The 20898-nt window shown below is 47.1% G+C and overlaps 1 protein-coding gene across 4 annotated transcripts in view; it reads left to right on the top strand.

The window, feature by feature from the left end:
• The window catches only part of LOC117679689 (vigilin-like), a 113016-nt gene that overhangs the window by 52510 nt on the left and 39608 nt on the right, over nucleotides 1–20898 (top strand). For all 4 annotated transcript variants that reach the window (XM_087893838.1, XM_087893837.1, XM_087893841.1 and 1 more), the window contains exons 5-10: nucleotides 1639–1854; nucleotides 3355–3561; nucleotides 8604–8819; nucleotides 15095–15301; nucleotides 17576–17683; nucleotides 19691–19795. In XM_087893838.1, coding sequence (XP_087749964.1) covers nucleotides 1639–1854; nucleotides 3355–3561; nucleotides 8604–8819; nucleotides 15095–15301; nucleotides 17576–17683; nucleotides 19691–19795 — 1059 coding nt within the window. The remainder of the gene's footprint in view (nucleotides 1–1638; nucleotides 1855–3354; nucleotides 3562–8603; nucleotides 8820–15094; nucleotides 15302–17575; nucleotides 17684–19690; nucleotides 19796–20898) is intronic.

Here is a 20898-nt window from a genome sequence, read left to right as displayed (position 1 = left end):
AATTACTGCAAGTTCAAATCTCACCAGGCTCAAGGTTGACTCAGCCTTCCATCCTTTCGAGGTAGGTAAAATGAGGACACGGATTGTGGGGGCAATAAGCTGACTTTGTATAAAAAGGAACACCGCTTGGGGGGGGGCGAAAGCCCTACTAAGCAGGTATATACAAAAGTATGAAGGCTATTGCTTAACGCATTGTAAGCCACCCTGAGTCTCCAGAAAAGGGCAGCATATAAATCAAACCAATAATTAATTAATAATAAATAAATAAATAAATAAATAAATAAATAAATAAATAAATAAATAAATAAATATCAAAACAAACTAAAAACAAAAGGAGAAATGTTTCCGCTTTTGCATTTGAGCATGCAAGAAGGGACAGGAAAGGAGAAAGGGGAAGAGGAAAGACAAAGACAAAGAAGGAAAGAAAGAAGATGAAAGGAGAATGAAGAGGGAAGGAAAAATAAGAGAGGGGAGGGAAGGGAAGGAAGGAAGGAAGGAAGGAAAGGAAGGAAGGAGATCATGAGAGTGAAGGAGGGTCTCGGCGAAGTCCTGCCTTAGCACTTGGCCACCACAGGTGCCCCCGACATGAGTCCTGTATCATGTCCCAGCTGGTGCCATCGCTGACTATTGGAGGCGAATCATTGGCCCCCACGGAAAGGGCTCGCAACTTGGGCATCCTCCTGGATTCACGGCTGTCTTTAGAAGAGCACTTGACGGTCGTGACCGGGAGGATTTTTCATCAGGTTCGCCTGATCCGCCAGTTGCGTCCCTTTCTAGATCGGGACTCTCTACACACAGTCACTCATGCCCTCGTCACCTCTTGTCTGGACTATTGTAACGCTCTCTACATGGGGCTCCCCTTGAGGTGCACTCGGAGGCTCCAACTGGCGCAGAGTGCGGCCACGCGGGTGGTGACGGGAGCGACGTGGTGCTCCCATGTAACACCTCTCCTGCGCGAGCTGCACTGGCTCCCGGTGGTCTTCCGAGTGCGCTTCAAGGTTCTGGTTATCACCTTTAAAGCGCTCCATGGCTTAGGACCTGGTTATCTACGGGACCGCCTACTACCACCAATAGCCTCCCACCAGCCAGTACGCTCCCATAGAGAGGGGCTCCTCCGGGTGCCGTTGGCCAAACAATGTCGACTGGCGGCCCCTAGGGGGAGAGCTTTCTCTGTGGGGGCACCTATGATCTGGAACGAGCTCCCCCCGGAGATACGGAGGATCCCGAATCTGCGCACCTTCCGTTGCGCGCTTAAGACTTTTTTATTTCATCAAGCTGGCCTGGCCTAAATCTTCTCCCCTTTTTAAATCTAAATTTTAATTTGTTTTTAAATTATGGGGTATTTTAAATTTGTCTCAGCCAAATTATTTAATTTGTTTTTATTCTATTTTAAATTTTTGTATTTATGTGTTTTATCCTGTGGCTGTTCACTGCCCTGAGTCCTTCGGGAGAAGGGCGGTATAGAAATTTAAATGAATACATAAATAATAAATAAATGTCCACCATGTCCACCCCCACCTCTGGCCACGACCCCCAGCCCTCCGAGGTCAACCAAAACCCTGATGTGGCCCTCAGTGAAATAGAGTTTCACACCCCTGTTGTAGCATTTCGATAACAGTGCCTGGTTCTTCTTGACAGGTGTTTCATGTCCCTCTGGAAGAGCGACGCTACAAGGACAACAGCCAGTTCGGAGAAGGCGATGAGGCCAAAGTCTGCGTGGACATCATGCAGAAGACGGGGGCTCATATTGAGCTTTCCTTGGCCAAGGACCAGGGCCTGTCCATCATGGTGACTGGCAAACTGGACTCTGTGATGAAAGCACGGAAGGAAATTGTCGCTCGGCTTCAGACCCAGGTGACAGGTCAAAGCTAGCCTCTCTTGCTCCACAGAGCCATTGCGGTGATGGTTCGCCATCTCCTGCTCCCAATTCAGCACTTTAAACATTACAATTAACATTATTTAAAGGTTTCCAGGGTGACACGCTGACTTTGTAGTCGTCCTTCGAAAACTGGCAGCAAATTGGATCTTTTGTAGAAGGCTGCCCAACAGAATCTTGCCATTGGCCTATCGGCTCAGTTCTGCTGGACAGAACTGGGGCCTACAGATGTTGAGCTCTGTTTCTCCTCAGGCTAGGCAGCATTCTGTAGTCTTATGACATCTGGAAGGGCTGTTGTGGCCTGTTGGCCGCCAATCCGTCCAGCAGCCAAATCAGATGAGGAGGCAGCGTGGGAGTCAGGGCCAGCATCAAGGCAATCTGAGAGCTCTGAGGGGGAAGAGGGAATGGAGCTGGCAGAGAGACAGAGACAGAGGCGGAGCCTGGGCCGTCCATCAGCCCTTAGATGGAAAGTCAACAGCCCCCAGGTTTGGAGGTGGCTGATGAGGAAGAGAAGGAACAGCTGGGTCCAGTGCCTGATCTGTGGATGCGCAGAAGGCAGAGGAGAGGAGAACAGTGGAAATCTGTGGGCTGGTCCTTGAGACGGAAGAGCCACTGCTGCTAGTGAAGCCTCACCCTAGCTCTGGGGATAAAAGGCAGGGGGCGGAGATGAATAGATGTGACAGACAACTATTCGTCTCCCTGCCGGACAGACTTGTTAGCCTGTGTGTGAGAGAGAGACTTTTTGTCTGGGCTCCTAATAAAAGGAACATTTTGTTAACCACAGAGGGTTTGTTGTGTTTGGGAGCCGGGTTAGAACAAGGGCTATTCTTAATCTAGACTGACAATCTGGCAGAGACTCTCCATAATTACAGACAGGTCTTCTCCAAGTTTATCCAGAATTGATCTTAGAAGTATTTGCAAACATCCCCTGTCCTCGTCTGTTGGTCCAAATACTTCCTCCAAGATGGTTACTATAGGCGAGACTTGTGTCAGTGTTTCAAGTAACACACCTATTGAAAGCAGAACTCTGAGGCAGGCAGATTCCTCAAAGAACATGTTCATTAGATGCATCAAATCAGCACAGCCCTTTAAAAGCCAACTCTGAAAAGTTTTCTCCCAGTAATAACATAATAAAATAGCAATTGATCTCCTCCCCTATTATCACAGGTCACATTCTCCACCCGGGACGTTTGACGGGCTCCTTGGTTAACTTTTTCCTCCTTCAACAGCCACTTGTATATCTGACCTTGGTTCCCACAAGAAAGCTTTTTGTTTTGACTGCTAGCTAGGTTGTCAGGTCTCCCCCTCCCCTCTACTAGTTTGTGGCAACTATGAAGTAGCAGAAGATGGCTTCAACCAGGTTCTCCTCAGAGTTGACAGCTTGACCTTGTGTAAAATCGTGCTCTTCCTCTGTTTTTCTAGCGAATCTGCCACCTCAGATGCTTCAATCCCTCTCCACAATTCCCTCCTTTCCACAGGCTTCAGCTACTGTCACAATCCCCAAAGAACACCATCGCTTTGTGATCGGCAAGAACGGCGAGAAACTGCAGGAGCTCGAGCTAAAGACGGCCACCAAGATCAACATCCCACGGCCCGAGGATCCCAGCAGCCAGATCAAGATCACGGGCACCAAAGAAGGCATCGAGAAAGCACGCCATGAGATCTTGCTCATCTCAGCGGAGCAGGTAAGCGGCTGGGTGCCTCTCCTTCTCTCCGAAGGTGACAGGGTGGAGACGCGGAAGTTCGCAAGAGATTATTTTGAACGTCTTCTGCAGTTGATGCAGCAACATCTTGAGTCTAGAACAATAAACAGGCACTCCAGGAGACAAGTGGCATGGATTGTGCTCTTAATTTTACCATAGAGTTGACCAAATGGAACTTTAATGCGTACTTGTGTCTGTATTTCCCCTTCCCCCCAAAAGGTGAGGAAGGGTTCTTACATGTTAGTTTCTTTTTAATTTCAGGAGTGCTACGTCTTTTTTTCACAGCAGGCTTACTGTTGTGACCTAGGCTTCCTGAGTCATTGAAACACATGAGTAGTCCCAAAAACCTCTTTTATTGCAACAACTGTGAATTACGTTCATTCACAGCTGAGTCCCAATTAGATGCAAAAAGTCCTTTGGGAGAAGTCCTTTGGGATAATCACCAATCTTTATCTCCCTTGACACTCTGCCAAAGACCTACTTGGCAAAGCCACATGGACTCCAGAATCAAACAGAGATGCTGACTGCGAACAGAATTAACGTTGCTTTCCTGCAAAGTGCCCACCTGCCTTTGCTCTTCTTTTAAGCTTTATGGGAGGGACCAATCATCTCCAGGCCTTACTTCCGAGTCGTCCCTTTTGTTTTAACTGTTCGTGCCTTCTGGCAGCTCTCCGCATGTGCGCACTAGGAACAGTCTCCTCCTGTTCCTCTGCCTCTCTGCTGTCCAACTCTGGAGACTCCAGAGTCCGCGCATCACTCCCAGATGGCCCTGGCCCCATCTCTGCCTCCGATGCAGAGCCCTCGTCTGGGCCTTCCCAGACTCCAAGACTGGCCCATGTTCCTCCCCAACCTCCTCACTGTCCGACTCTTCTGCCAGCTCCGTAGGCTGCTGGCGGACCACAACACTTGCAGTGAAAATAGCAATAGCACTTAGACTTATATACTGCTTCACAGTGCTTTTATAGCCTTCTCTAAGCAGTTTACAGAGTCAGCATTTTGCCCCCCAACAATCTGGGCCCTCATTTTACTCATTTTCATTGGAAGGATGGAAGGCCGAGTCAATCTTGTGTTGTGGCCGCCAGCGGCTAGCAGAGCTGGCTACAGACTCGGATAGTGAAGATGTTGGGGAGGAACATGGGCCAGTCCTGGAGTCTGGGGAAGGCTCTAAAAAGTGTTCTGCGTTGGAGGTAGAGATTGGGCCAAGGCCTTTCGACAGTTATAAACTGCCTTCGGAGTTGGATATCAGTGGGGCAGAAGAACAGCTGGAGCCTGTTCCCGATGTGCTCATGCGCAGAGCTGTCAGGAGAAGGGAACAATTAAGGAACAGGGGTCGACTTGGGAGTAAAGGCACAAGGGGACGCTGAATGGCCCCTCCCATAGGGAATAAATAGGAACAAAAGGGGAGTGGTGTTTGCAGGAGACAATTAGTTCGTTTATTAGTGTGAAGATTTGCTTCTTTGAGTTCGTGCCTCACAGAGATTCCTTGCCAAGTTTAGTTTAGTTTAGTTTAGTTTATTTGATTTGTATACCACCCTACTCCCGAAGGACTCAGGGCGGTGAACAGCCAACAATAAAATACATAGATACAAAAAATTTAAAAACCAGATAAAATCAAATTAAATCATTTTGGCCCAGACAGATTAAAACATCCCAATAATTTAAAAACAGATTAAAATTTACATATTTAAAAAAGGGAAGAGATTAGGCCAAGCCCGCCTGATGGAATAAAAAGGTCTTCACAGCGCGGCGGAAGGTGCGCAGATCCGGGATCCTCCGTATCTCTGGGGGGAGCTCATTCCAGATGATAGGTGCCCCCACAGAGAAGGCTCTCCCCCTAGGGGCCGCCAGTCGACACTGTTTGGCTGACGGCACCCGGAGGAGTCCCTCTCAATGAGAGCGTACTGGCTGGTGGGAGGCTATTGGTATTTCATTGTACAGTGCTGCGCCTGGAAGATATCGGGCTGGCAACGATCCAAGGACTGATAAGGTCTGTTGTTGCAATTCACCCTTGAAAGACTGTTTGCGGGGACTTTGCTGGATGTGAATGCTAGGAATTCACATTAGCCAAATAAAAATGGGGTTTTTTTTCGGGACAAGGAGTCTGTTTCGTGATTTGGTGAAGCCTAGGTCAGAACACCTTGAGCCTGGTGAGATTCGAACTGCCAAATTGCAGGCAGCCGGCAGGCAGCAGAAGTAGCCTGCAGGACTGCACTCTAACCGCTGCACCACTGCAACTCTTAAAATCAATGATTACAGGCAGTCCTTGGTTAATGACCGCAGCTGAGCCCAAAATTTTCTTGGTGAAGTCAAACTCACCTAACCACCCCCAAGACGGTGGTTAAGGATGTCTTACCCCGTTTTACGACTTTTCTTGGCAGGCAGAGCCCTCTCTGCGGGCATGCCAGCCGTCGCCCCGGCCCAGTTCCACCATGCATGCGTGCATGCTTCCTGCTGGCCAGCTGGTCTTCTGGTCTCTGCTGCACATGTGGGGGGGGGGCAGGGCACATGCGGGGGACGTGCACATGCATGCATGAGGGTGCAAGTGCAGGTTGATGCAGGAGGCTTTCCAGGCCCAAAACGGGGCACAGTGGGGGCTCATGCGGCATCCCCGCACCCCGTTTTGGCTTTCAGATTGGTGCAGGAAGCTTTCCATGCCCAAAACAGGGCACGGGCAGCCCCCCCCCCCCCGCGGCACCCCGTTTTGGGCCTAGAAAGCCTCCTGCACCAATCTGGAAGCCAGTAATCCCGCCTGGACTACTGCAATGCTCTCTACATGGGGCTCCCCTTGAGGAGCACCCGGAGGCTCCAGCTGGTCCAGAATGCGGCCGCGCGGGTGGTTATGGGAGCGACGGGGCGCTCCCATGTGACCCCCCCCTCCTGCGCGAGCTGCACTGGCTCCCGGTGGTCTTCCGGGTGCGCTTCAAGGTTTTGGTTACCACCTTTAGAGCGCTCCATGGCTTAGGACCCGGGTATTTACGAGACCGCCTTTTGCCACCAGTAGCCTCTCACCGACCAGTACGCTCCCATAGAGAGGGGCTCCTCAGGGTGCCATCGGCCAAACAATGTCGACTGGCGGCCCCCAGGTGGAGAACCTTCTCTGTGGGGGCACCTACCATTTGGAACAAGCTCCCCCCGGAGATACGGAGGATCCCGGACCTGCGCGCTTTTCGCCATACCATCAAAACATTTCTTTTCCAGCAGGCCGGCCTGGCCTAACCTCTCTTTTAAACTTTTAAACTTTTAAAATTCTTTATTTTTAAATTTGTCTTAAGAATTTGGGGTGTTTTAAATTTCGTTTTCCAGGCCAAATTATTTAATTGTATTTTAATGCTTTTTTTAACATTTGTATTATAGGTATTTTATCTGGCTGTTCACTGCCCTGAGTCCTTCGGGAGTAGGGCGGTATACAAATTCAATTAATAATTATAATAAATAAATTAATTAATTAATAATAATAATAATAATAATAATAATAATAATAATAATAATAAAATGGAGAGCCGGGGGGGCCACATGTGCGGGGGGACAGGGTGCATGCGTGGGGGACACGCATGCACGGGAGCGGGGCACATGCGTGGGAGCGGGGCGCATGCGCGCAGGGCACTCACATTGCATTTTGGGGGTTGGGGCACCCACGCGTGCATTTGTGCACCCACGCGCTTTGGGCCCTCAGCACCAAAAAGGTTAACCATTACTGGTCTAGTAGTTCAGGCACCAGGCCTAAAACGGGAGATCATGAGTTCAAGTCCTGCTTTAGCCATGAAAAGTAGCTCGGTGACCTTCAGCCAATCGTTCTCTCTCAACCCAACAGATCTCACACAGTTGTTGTGAGAATAATGTACCTTAGATATGTTCTCCACCTTGAGTTACAGGTAGTCCTCAACTTACGACAGTTGTTTGAAGTTACAGTGGCACTGAAAAAAGTGGCTGATGACCATTTTTTCACACTTACGACCGGTATCCCCACGATCACGTCATTTACATTCGGCTGTTTGACAACTGGGTTCATATTTATGACACTTGCAGCGTCTTGGAGACACGTGACCATCTTTTGCGACCTTCTGACGAGCAGAGTCGATGGGGAAGCCAGATTCACTTAATAACCGGGTTGCTAATTTAGCAGCTGCAGGGATTCACTTACGAAACGTGGCAAGATTCAAGGTGTTAGTTATCACCTTTAAAGCGCTCCATGGCTTAGGACCTGGGTACCTACGAGACCGTCTTTTGCCACCAATAGCCTCCCACCGACCAGTTCGTTCTCACAGGGAGGGACTACTCGGTACCGTCAGTCAAATTATGCTGACTGGCGACTCCCAGGGGGAGGGCCTTCTCTGTGAAGGCTCCAACCCTTTGAAATGAACTGCCCCCTGAGATACGAAATATCCCTGATCTCCGTGCTTTCCACCGTGCCCTCAAAACCCTGATGTTCCAACAGGCGGGGCTAAACATATGAACATGTGAATGTTTTTAAAATGTTATCTAATTTTAGGTTCTATTTAATTGGGCCAAACTATGTTATAATAATAATTTTAATTAGCAATTTTATGATGTTTGTGTATCTATATTTTTCTTGACTGTACACCGCCTTGAGTCCTACGGGAGAAAGGCGGTATAGAAAAATAAATAAATAAATAAATAAATAAATAAGAAAGAAAGAAAGAAAGAAAGAAAGAAAGAAAGAAAGAAAGAAAGAAAGAAAGAAAGAAAGACAAGTCGTAACATGGGACAAAACTCCCTTACAAATGTCTCACTTAGCCACATAAACCCTGGGCTCAAGTGTGGTCGTTAAGTCGAGGACCACTGTATTTATAAAAATAATCAAGGCAGGACACAAATAAATAAAGAGCTTCAGTTGTGTCACGTGGAACAGAAGGAAGCATGTTTTCAAAGAGGCAACTGGACTTCCTTTGTTGTTGTTTTTTTGAAGACGTTTCGCTTCTCATCTAAGAAGCTTCTCCAGCTCTGACTTTCTATCTCTTCATCTCTAGTCAGGCTGAAGCTTCTTCCGTGGTTTTCCTTTTTAGGACAAACGAGCAGTGGAGCGCTTGAACCTGGAGAAGGTCTTCCACCCTTTCATCGCGGGGGCCTTCAACAAAACAGTCCAGGAGATCATGCAGGAGACAGGGGCACGCATCAACATCCCCCCGCCCAGTGTCAGCAAGGATGAGATCATCATTACTGGGGAGAAGGAACCTGTCTCCCAGGCTCTCCTGCGTATCCGCAAGATCTACGAGGACAAGGTAGTGCTTGAGAGATCTCTCTGGGATGGGGTGGGGCGGGTCTACACTATTTGGGTATCTGTCGCCATACTTCTTATTCCACTCTGGCACTGTTGTGGTCCGCCAGATTTGGACAGTGAGGAGGTTGGGGAGGAACATGGGCCAGTCCTGGAGTCTGGGGAAGGCTCCGATGCAGGCTCTGTGTCGGAGGCAGAGAGGGGGCCAGGGCTGTATGCCAATATCAGCTGCCTTCGGAGTCAGACATCAGTGAGGCAGACGAAAAGCTGGAACCTGTTCTCATTGTGCGCGTGCGCAGAGTTGCCAGACGAAGGGAACAGCTAAAGAACAAGGGTCGACTCAGGAGTAAAGCCACAGGTGGACAATGAACGGCCCCTCCCAGAGGGAATAAAAGAAGTGCGGAGTTTGCAGGAGACAATTAGTTTGCTTAATTGGTTCAGAACAAACCCATTGACTTTTTCCATGCGACTTTCCTTTAAGTAGTTCTTGTCATATCCTCTTTAAGTTGTCTTTTTCAGGTAAATATTTCCAGATGCTTTAATACCGTACGACCTTGCTATACGTTGCATAACAGCATCTTGTCTTTTTGCTGAGCAGAGTTTTGGATGTCTTGAATAGAGAAATGGTTAATAATCCGCCTAGGACAAATTTGGGGGAGGGAGGGATTGTGTGAAGGGTAATGACATTTGCAAAAGCCTTTGGGCCTAACCACTTCCTTCGAAGCTGCATTATTTTTTTTCCCTACAACATTTTGGTTACCAGGAACTGTAAAACTATGACAGTGACATGGAGATGCCAAGGGGGTGGGTGAAATTTCATCTCCTTTTCTTCTCATCTTGAGGATTTAAAAGATACTGTTACAATACATTTGCTAATACCGTGTTTCCCCGAAAATAAGACCTTCCCGGATAATAAGCCCTTCCCTGAAAATAAGACCTCCCCTGGAAATAAGCCCTCCCCAAAAATATTTAAACGCACGTGCGGCCGGTCCCCGCCATTTCCTCTGGTTAGGGTTAGGCAGACAGAGCTGGAAATCAGGTAAGACGGCAAGAGGATCCCCGTTTTGCTCCACGCACCCCAAAATAAGGCCAAGTGCTTATTTTGGGGTTCAAAAAAATATAAGACAGGATCTTATTTTCGGGGAAACACGGTGTGTTTTACAATTTTCAATGATTTGTTTAACGGCTGTTCTAAATTATTACAACAGCACTGAAAATGATCGCTATTTGGAGCATATGCACAAGACAAATTCCTTGTGTGTCCAATCACACTTGGCCAATAAAAAATTCCTATTCTACTCTACTCCACTCCACTCCACTCCACTCCACTCCACTCCACTCCACTCCATTCCATTCCATTCCATTCCATTCCATTCTATTCTATTCTATTCTATTCTATTCTATTCTATTCATGACCTTCCCAATTGACTTCCAACAGGCAAAGTCAACGGGGGAAGCCGGAGTTGTTTAATGACCATGGGATTAAAACTGCACTGATTTCGCTTAGCAAATGTGGCAAAAAAAAAAAGTTTATCAAATCGGGTGTGACTCAGTTAATCTTGCCTTGCTTAGCAATGGGGAAACAAATCTGGTCCCAATCGTAGTTATTAGTCAAGGACTATCTCAGGGGTGAAATGCTCCCGGTTCGGACAGCGATGGAGGCAGGTGGTTCGGAGAACCGGTAGCAAAAATCCCTGCCCCCCCCCATGCCCAACTGAGCCGCGCGATCATCAGAGGCTTTTTTTCTTTTAAATGGCTCTGACAATCCCAGCTGAGTTGCCTGATCGGCAACTCAGCTGGGATCGTCAGAGCCTTTTGAAAGGATTTTTTTACAACCTCTTCACCGAAGAGGTTGTAGAAAAAATGGTTTTAAAAGTTTAAAAAGAAAATGGCCACGCCCACCCAGTCACATTACCTCCCCACCAAGCCACGCCCACAGAACTGGTAGTAACAAATTTTAGATTTCACCACTGGACTATCTGTATCTGTTAATGGGGAAATTTGAGTGCCGCTCAGGAGACGCCTAATTAGAGGTGATGGCTTCCCCATCGATGGGAAAGCCAACGAAACAACAATTTGTTTCTGTGGAAATGACAGTCTTTCCATTCTTAGGATCATCAATCCTCACATTTTTGCTGCTTGCTGCTAGTTGAACAGAAAACTTGGCAGTTTTGCTAAGGCGGGCAGTTTCAGAGTAATGACCCTATCTGTCTTTTTATTTATTTATTTTATTTATTTATTTTTCAAATTTCTATACCGCCCTTCTCCTTTCGGACTCCGGGCGGTGAACAGCCAAAATAAAACATTCGTACACAAAAGTTAAAATAGATTTAAAATAATTAAATAAAGTTTGGCCCATAATTTAAAACATTTCAATTAAAATCAATATCAAATTTTAAAACCAACCATAAAATCAGGACAGCCCGGCTAACTGAAAAAAATAGGTTTTTAAGGGCCCGACGAAAAGTCCGGAGGTCTGGAATCACTCATATCTCTGGGGGTAGATTGTTCCAGAGGGTAGGTGCCACCACAGAGAAGGCTCTCCCCCTGGGGGTCGCCAGCCGACATTGTCTGGCCGACGGCACCCTGAGGAGGCCCTCTCTGTGGGAGCGAACTGGCTGGTGGGAGGCAATTGGTGGCAGAAGGTGGTCCCGTAAGTACCCCGGCCCTAAACCATGGAGTGCTTTAAAGTGATCGCCAACACCTTGAAGCGCACTCGGAAGCCAATGCAGCTCGCGCAGGAGAGGAGTCACATGGGAGCGCCCTGTCGCTCCCATAATCCCCCACGCGGCTGCATTCTGCACCAGTTGGAGCCTCCGGGTGCACCCCAAGGGGAGCCCCATGTAGAGAGCGTTACAATAGTCCAGACAAGAAGTGACAAGTGCTTGAGTGATCATGCGTAGGGAGTCCCATCCAGAAAGGGGCGCAACTGGCATATCAGGCGAACCTGATAGAAAGCCCCCCTGGCAACGGCTGTCATATGGTCTTCTAAAAACAGCCGTGCGTCCAGGAGGACACCCAAATTGCGAGCCCTTTCCGTGGGGGCCAATGATTCGCCCCCAATAACCAGCGATGGCACCAGCTGGCAATACCGGGACGCCGGCAGCCACAGCCACTCGGTCTTGGAAGGGTTGAGTCGAAGCCTGTTTCTCCCCATCCAGACCCGCACGGCCTCCAGGCACTGGGACATCACTTCCAAGGCATCTGTCACCTGAGTGATTCTTGGTAGCGAAAACAAGAAAGAAACAGTTATAAAAGGTGGGGGGAAAATAGAGGGACTTGGATGTAGATAAGGATTTCATACTAAACCTTTCCTCTTGTATGGGAAGAAACAGGGAATATTTCTCACACAGGCCAGAACTTTCTTTCAACCTGAATATAGCACCTGGTTTTGCAGCTGTCCTGTGTGTGTGTGTGTGTGTGTGTGTGTGTGTGTGTGTGTGTGTGTGTAAACTTTCCAATGTTGTTCAAGTCATAAGTCTGGTACTTTGACATCAGCTACTGTCAGCCTTGCAAGGGAGTCCAGACAGGAAACAACTAATTCTACTGTATTGTAAGGTTACCTTAACACAGGTGTCAGCAACCTGCGGCTCTGGAGCCGCATGTGGCTCTTTGGGCCTTCTGCTGTGGCTCCCTGTCAGGTGATCCCATCACTGGCTGGCCTCGCCCTCCCCTCCCAGTCACTCCTCACCTGGCCTGAGAAGGTAAGGGCGACAGTATGGGATGGAGAAGTGGCCAGGGCAGACAGAGAGATACAGAGGGGGGTGGGTGGGAGAGAGAGGGAGAGAGAGATGTCAAAAGCGTTTTGTGGTTCCCGGTGTTTTTTAACAACCGGTTCTCTGCCCTAATGACCAGCTGGGTAGGCGTGGCTGGGGGGTGGTGGTCATGTAGAAGTGAGTAACATCGAGTTGGCCAAGCCCATCCAGGTTTTGTGGCTCCTGGTGTTTTCTTTTCTGTGGGAAACTGGTCCAAATGGCTCTTGGAGTGTTTAAGATTGCATACCCCTGCGGCTTAACAGAACCTTGCAAATCTGAAAGTACATTTCTTCCCCATCATGCGTAAAGCCCAAGAAACTAAGGAGGGTCACTTATTTATTTTTATTTTATTTATTTATTTTATTCGGCTTATATGCCGCCCTATCTCACAATGGACTCAGGGCGGCTCACAACAATAAAACACAAGCCACAATAAAAATAAAGACTAAAATCTAAAAAATTTAAAATTAACCCATTAAAACCCTTAAAACCCCGTCATCAGACCAGGTCAAGGGATTTGAAAAGCCAAGTTTTTAATTCCCGGCGGAAGGTGCGAAGGTCAGGCGCTAGTCGGAGCTCCAAGGGGAGTTGATTCCAGAGGGTGGGCGCCCCAACTGAGAAGGCTCTACCCCTGGGGGCCGCCAGCCGCCACTGTCTAGCCGACGGCACCCTGAGTAGGCCCTCTCTATGGGCGCGAATCGGGCGATGGGATGTTGTTGCTGGTTGTAGGTGGTCTACTTGATAGACATTTGCCACATCCCCATCAGAGGTGGTATTCAGCCGGTTCGTATCGGTTCGGGTGAACCGGTAGTGGAGATCACGGTCGGCTTGCCCACCCACCCCGGTTCTATGACATCCTATTTAGGCATGTTTTCAAGGCCGGGCACATGTGCGGAAGGCGCGTGGGCGAGGATGAACTGATGGTAAAAATATTGGACACCCACCACTGATCTCCATTGTTACTATAGGCTAAGCTGTCTCTTATCTGATCATTCCCCTGGCTGTAGTTCTTCCCTGTCTCTCAAGGCCATTCCCACATACCAGTACAACTGACTCAGGGCCGCCACCTACTGTGACCTGCCTACTTTGCACTCAACAAAAAAAATAAAATAAATCTTCCTTCCTCAGTTTGATCAAGGGTACCTTTACAGGTAGTCCTCAACTTATGACCACAGCTGAGCTCAAAATTTCCATCGCTAAGCCAGACAGTTCAATGAGCTTTGCTGCATTTTATTTATCATTTCTTCATTAAATTTATTGGCCGACCCAATAATACAGGGTAGCTTTTTTACGACCTTTCCTGTCACGGTTGTTAAGCAAATCACAGCAGTTGTTAAGCTACTAACACGGCTGTTAAATGAATCTGCCTTCCCCATTGACTTTGTCAGAAGGTTGCAAAAAAAAAAAAAAATGATCATATGACCCTGGACACCGCAAAGGTCATAAATACATGCCAGTTGCCAAGTGTCCAAATTTTGATCACGTGACCATGGGGATGTTGCAAAGGTTGTAAGTGTGAAAAACGGTCATAAGTCACTTTTTTCACTGCCTTTGTAATTTTGAACTGTCATGAAATGAGTGGTTGTAAGTCGAGGACTACCTGAGATAGTCTAAGTGGTTGACAGAGTCAGCCTATTGCCCCCAACAATTTGGGTCCTCATTTTACCCACCTCGGAAGGATCGAAGGCCGAGTCAACCTTGAGCTTGGTGAGATTTGGACTGCCAAATTGCAGTCAGCTGGCAGTCAGCAGAAGTAGCCTGCAGTACTGCACTCTAACCACTGCATCATTGTGGCTCATGGTTATTTTTCACACTTATGACTGTTGCAACATTCGCATGGTAACATGATTTATATTCAGATGCTTGACAACTGAGTTACATTTATGATGATTGTAGTGTCTTGGGGTCATGTGGTCATCGTTTGCAACCTTCTGAAGACAGTGGGGAAGCCAGATTCACTTAACAACTGCACTTAAGAGCTGCAGTGATTCAGTTAACGAATGTGGCAAGAAACATGTCGTAACATGGAACAAAACAAATACCTCGCTTAGCAATAGAAATGTTGGCCTCAAGTGTGGTCATAAATTGAGGACTACCTGTACCTGTATGCCGGACTACATCTCCTTAATGGGGTCGTTTAAACTCTGTAGTCTGAACGTTAGAAATTCTGTTTATATATATAACATCACAGAGCAAAGCAAGTGTACAGTCACCATGTGTTTTACTGCTCAACTGCTTACCAGGAAACAGGAAAATCTACTTAGAACAAAACAGCATAGCGTATATACCATAGAGTCAAACTTGTACGCATTGCCATTTACTGGCTGAATACGACTGTAGAAATACATTCCAACAATGAATTCCAACTCTTAGTACTGATGTTGTTCCAGGGCATATAAGTGCATCAGCCCCGGTGAAAAGGTGAAGGATCATCTCTCCTTCCAACAAGATTATTGGGAGGCTAAAATGAAGGTGGGCTTTGCAACTTTTTCTGGGTTTGAAGCTGCCTCTGGCTGTCTTTCAGAAGCGCAAGACCACCACCATCTCTGTGGAGGTGAAGAAGTCCCAGCACAAGTACATCATCGGCCCGAAAGGAAACACCTTGCAGGAAATCCTAGATACCACGGGAGTCTCGGTGGAGATGCCGCCCCTTGAAAGCAGCTCGGAGACCATCATTCTGCGTGGAGAGCCGGACAAACTGGGGCCAGCCCTAACTCAGGTCTATGCCAAGGTAACCGTCTGCCACAGTCAAAAGAAAATCTGGCTTTCCCCCTAGAATTTGTGTAAGTTAACTGAAAACAAGATGCGCATAGATTTTAAAGACCAGTTTGGTAAAAAGGTTGGCTCTCTGCAGAAGGTGTATTTTTCCCTCTGTGCGTATGTGTGTTTCCTCTCATTTTCCCTTTGCTGTGTTTTGTTCAAAATAAACTGGTGTTACGTCAAGCAGGCTCCGTTTGGTTTAGATTACCGTTTTACGTGCATTCGGCCATTGCAAATCACAAACAGGATGTGGCGTCCTTGTGAACTTAGTAAATTGTGTTTTTTTTTTTCAGGAAACCACGCTCAATAAACTGTGAAAGAGGAGAGAGGGACAATCTTGGGATGGTCGAAAGGGGCACTTAAATGGGAGCGGGGAGGATGTGGGGTCACTTTATCTAACGAAACATTGGAGCTATGGAGAATTTTTAGCCTCTATTTTTAACAATGGCATTCTTGGAGTTAAAATATTTTTTTCCCTTTGTTTCCTAACTAAAAATGGGAGGAAAGCTGGTTGTCACCAAAATTGGATGGGTTTGAGGGACACAAAATGGGAATTTAATGGATACCCCGTTTTTTGTTTTTTTTTTAATTTGATTTATATGCCGCCCTTCTCCGAAGACTCAGGGCGGCTTACAATATGCTCAGCAATAGCCTTCATCCTTTTTGTATATTTATACAAAGTCAGCTTATTGCCCCCACAACTGGGTCCTCAATTTACCTACCTTAGAAAGGATGGAAGGCTGAGTCAACCTTGAGCCTTGGCGAGATTCGAACCCTGCAGTAATTGCAGGCAGCTGGTCTTAATAACCAGCTTAATAACAGGGTGCCTTAAACCCCTGTACTACCAAGGCTCTTTTCCTGAAAATAAGACCTAGCATGTTTTTTTACGTGCACCTAATAATATAAGCCCTACCACCAAAATAAGCCCTACTTAAGAGCCTACGCAGCTGGTCGCCTGTGCATTCTGTCTTGTTGCTCTCTGTGCCGTGGCCACGAGGCAAGGCGGGGGACAGAGCTGTCCCATGTACCCCACACCGGCTTTCGTCAGGGCTCCTGCAGCCAGGCCATTCACACCCCGACACCTGCCTCATGGCGGCAGCTATATGCAGCAGGAGCCACATGGCTGCCGGCCCACTTCTGCTTGCTTGCAGCCGCAACGGAGCAGGAGGCCGAGCGATGCACTAGTGCCATGGTCGCAAGTCGAGGCAGGTGTCGGGGTGTGGATGGATCGCTGCGGGGCGCATGGAGCAGCTCCACTTCCCCTACCTTGCCTCATGGCTGTGGCACCAGTGTGTTGCTCGGCCTCCTGCTCTGTTGTGGCCGCAAGCAAGCAGAAGGAAGTTGGCCAACGGCTACGCGGGGTCCTGCTGGACGGGACTGCTGAAGGTAAGGCAGGTGTCGGGGCATGGGTGGCCTGGCTGCAAGAGCCCTGAGGTAAGCTGGTGTGGAGCGCATGGGGCAGCTCCACCACCACCCCACCTCGCCTCATGGCCACGGCACAGCGAGCAACAAGACGGAATGGTTGGTCGACAAGCTGCATAGGCTCTTAAGTAGGGCTTATTTTGGTGGTAGGGCTTATATTAGGTGCAGGTAAAAAAAACATGCTAGTTCTTATTTTAAGGAAAACGGGGTATCCATTAAATTCCCATTTTGTGCCCCTCAAACCCATCCAATTTTGGTAACAACCAGCTTTCCTCCCATTTTTAGTTAGGAAACAAAGGAGAAAAAAAATATTTTAAGTCCAAGAATGTCATTGTTAAAAATAGAGGCTAGAAATTCTCCAAGGCCCCAATGTTTCGTTAGATAAAGTGGCCCCACATTCCCACCGCCTCCTGCCCCACTGCAAGCAAGCAAAAGAAGTGGGCCTCTCTTACATGAAAAAAAAAAAATATCAAACCCTAGTGCTTATTTTGGGGCCCAAAAGAAAATAAGACCCGGTCTTATTTTCGGGGAAACACAGGTATGTGAATCTCAGAAGCTGAAGATTAACCAACTCTGGTTTAGTGTAATTAGCCAACTTGCACATCTAATTAAGAAAAAATAAACAAATATGAATGAGAATGCTGCAATGATGCCATAACGCCACCTGAAGGCCGAATGCAGGTATTGCAGCACTAAAAACACTTGCTGGCATAAAGATGTTTTGGTATATTAACTCGGAGACCTGTCTGTAGCCAGGTTGTCAAAGTCACTCTTGTGAATGAAGCCGATTAACTCTTCTCGCCATCCTGTACCTTTTCCCTAGGCGAAGAGTGTGATGGTAGCTGAAGTAATGGCCCCAGCCTGGTTACATCGTTTTATAATTGGGAAGAAAGGACAGAATATTGGCAGAATTACCCAGCAACTCCCTAAGGCAAGTATTCCTAAAATAACAAGGCTATAAATAAAATAGCAAGAGTAAAATCTCTGGTTTAATGCATGAAATATTGTTTAAAAATAAAAGCAGGGCTCTCCCTTGTGGATACTGGAAAAGCAGGAATTAAATTTGAATAGTCCATTGGGCTCTTTGCCCCTCTCTTAATAGAACCTAGAAGAGGGGTGTCAAACTTAAGGTGCTTAAATCTGGCTCACGGGGCTGGCCTGGAAATATTAAAGGACCTGCGGTGCCTCTGCAGCCCATTTTCGGCCTACTATACCACTCTGCTGACAGAAAATGGGCTGCGCCGAGGCCCTGCGTGGCCTGTTTTCGGCCAGCAGATAGCTGCAGGAGGCTAGGGAGGCCAAAAATGGGCCTGAGATCTGTTGGGATACACTTAGACTTAGAATAACTTTATTGTCACTTTGAATGTACACTAATCGGCATACACTAAAATGAAATTTCGATAACATACAGCTCTCAAAGGGTCACCACCAATATATACCTCATAAACATGACAAAATAAATAAACAAACAAATAAAATAAATAAATAAATAAATACAAAATTATGCATATACCCACATACTGTATTTTTCGGAGTATAAGACGCTCGGGAACATAAGATGTACCTTAGTTTTGGGGAAGAAAATGAGAGAAAAAAAAAATCTGCCTCTGCCTACCAGAATCCATCGGTATTCATCTGAGTAGCGTCCTGTCAGTGTGTGAGAGAGTTGAGGGCTGTTTGGAAACTGAAACAGTATTTGCTGCGTGAGCAACAAGGAAGGAGACAGCAAGGAGCCTGGGCATGGTTTATCTCTGCAGCTCTGAGTCTCTGCTGAGCTAGTCTGCTAGTCTGCAGCTCAAAACTGAAACTGAAACTCCTCTCCTCTGCTTGTGTTTTGCTTGTATTTACTACCACGTTGGAAAACCTGCTTTTGGTATTGCAGATTTACTTCATGTGTTATGTTATATCTAAAGAGAAGTTATTGAATCCTGCTGAAACAGTTACTTGTGTGTGCTTTCTGGATGTGATTGCTGCTGCAAACTCTTGAGTCCTTGCAGCAAATAGCGAACAGCCAGGTCAGCTTCAGCACATTATTGCAGCCTGATTCAGCACAAGCAGCTGATTGGCGGGTGGATCAGCCTCCCGGAATACCCCCAATCAGCTGTTTCAGGCTGCAGGGATTGCCACAGACCATCCGTGCCTTGCATTTTTGGCTACATTCAGTGTATAAGATGAACCAAAATTTTCACCCTCTTTTAGGGGGGAAAAAAGTGTGTCTTATACTCTGAAAAATATGGTATATTATATGACACAGAGAAAAAACACAGTCTAGTTCGGATGTATACATGTACATAGCGAGAAAAACGAATCTTGCGAGTTTACCAGACAGGTAGCATAGGGAACAAAGCTGTTACAGAATAGCAATAGCATTTAGACTTATATACCGCTTCACAGTGCTTTACAGCCCTCTCTAAGCGGTTTACAGAGTCAGCCTATTGCCGCCAACAATCTGGGCCCTCATTTTACCCACCTCGAAGGATGGAAGGCTGAGTCAACCTTGAGCCTGGTGAGATTTGAACTGCCAAATTTCAGGCAGCCGACAGTCAGTTGAAGTAGCCTGGAGTACTGCATTTTAACCACTGCACCACCGTGGCTCATCAGGTAGTCCTGCTAGAAATACTTTGAAACCTCCTCCCAGAGAGGAGCAACAAAAACAGACTGTGAAGTGGGTGGGTGTGGGTCTCTAATAATGCTTTGAGCTCTAAGCACATAGCGCTCATAAGCAGTATCCTGATTAACAGGAAGAGAGCTTTCTATAATCTTCTCGGTTGTCCTTACCGCTCTCTGTATGGACTTTCTATCTTGAGGCACTGCTGCCACCAAACCAAACAGTGATGCAGTTCTCTCAATTGTGCCTCTGTAAAAAGAGGCCAGGACACAAGGAGAATGACATGCAACCCTTCTTGATGATGGATGGACACGGTTTGCCTTCTTTTAGGTTCACATTGAATTCACAGACGGCGATGAGAAGATCACTCTGGAAGGACCCACCGAGGAGGTGGAATTGGCTCAAAGCCAGATTCAGGAAATCATTCGGGACTTGGTGAGTTCTCTTCTGAATCTTACATGTACTTTTCCTCTCTTTCTTCGTCAGACTCATCACTATAGCAGAAAGAACAAACCTTTTAGATCCAGGTCGGCAATTTATCTGTTTCCTCCTTGGTAGCAGTGTGAAGTGTAGATATTACGAATGCCGCCCATTGAATAGATGACACAGAACTATTTGCAGAAGAGGGTGCTTAAAACACCCATAAGTTGTGAGTTCCTAGGTAGAGGCAGATGTAGGGTCTCCTGCTTGGGCAGGGGGTTGGACTCAATGACCTGCAAGGTCCCTTCCAACTCTGTTAATCTGTTAAATAATTGTTCTTTCTGAGGTGTCTCTTAAAATTTTCTTAAAAAAACTAATCCAGAAATTGGAGCCCCTGCCTATTCAAACGGTCCAATGAGAAAGCTGCAGTCCTGTGGGTTATCTCTCCCTCCCACAGTTGGATACCAGCTTTTGCCATGTTGAGAGTGGGGCGATGGCTCAGTGGTTAAAGAAGCTGGGCTTGTCTACTGGAAAGGTGAAAAGCCCAGGTTCGAGACCCAGCGCCATGCAATAGGGTGAGCTCCCATTCCTTTCTCCAGCTCCTGCCCACCTCGCAGTTCAAAAACATGCAAATGCGAGTAGATAAATAGGTACCACTTCGGTGGGAAGGTAACAGCATTCTGTGTGCCTTTGGCATATAGCCGTGCTGGCCACATGACCACGAAAGTGTCTTCGGACAACACTAGCTCCCTCCGTTAAAAAACAGATGAGCACCGCCCTTAAAGAGTCAGACACAACTGGACAAAGGAAAATTTTACTTCTACCTTTTTTTGCCCTGTTGCCAAAAAGGGCACTGGATTTTCCAAAAACCCAGGATCTCTTGGAAAACCTTAGCAAAACTGTATTAATGGTGAAGCAAATAGATTCCAGTTCAGGCAACCATTCTGAACCCGTGAACACTGAAAATCCACCGAGAAGCAGTTGTGTGTTTGTTTTTTTTAAAAGAATCTCAGAAGAACTTTGTTGTTGCTAGGATAAGCGAATCATAGAATCAAAGGGCTGGAAGGGACTTCGGAGGTGAGGCAAGCGAGAGTGTGTGCCAGACCTATTCGGTTTTA

This window comes from Pantherophis guttatus, chromosome 4 (genome assembly GCF_059756535.1).
Source record: "Pantherophis guttatus breed Tessera chromosome 4, ASM5975653v1, whole genome shotgun sequence".
NCBI lineage: Eukaryota > Metazoa > Chordata > Lepidosauria > Squamata > Colubridae > Pantherophis > Pantherophis guttatus.
This window is presented reverse-complemented; position numbering and strand designations above follow the sequence as displayed.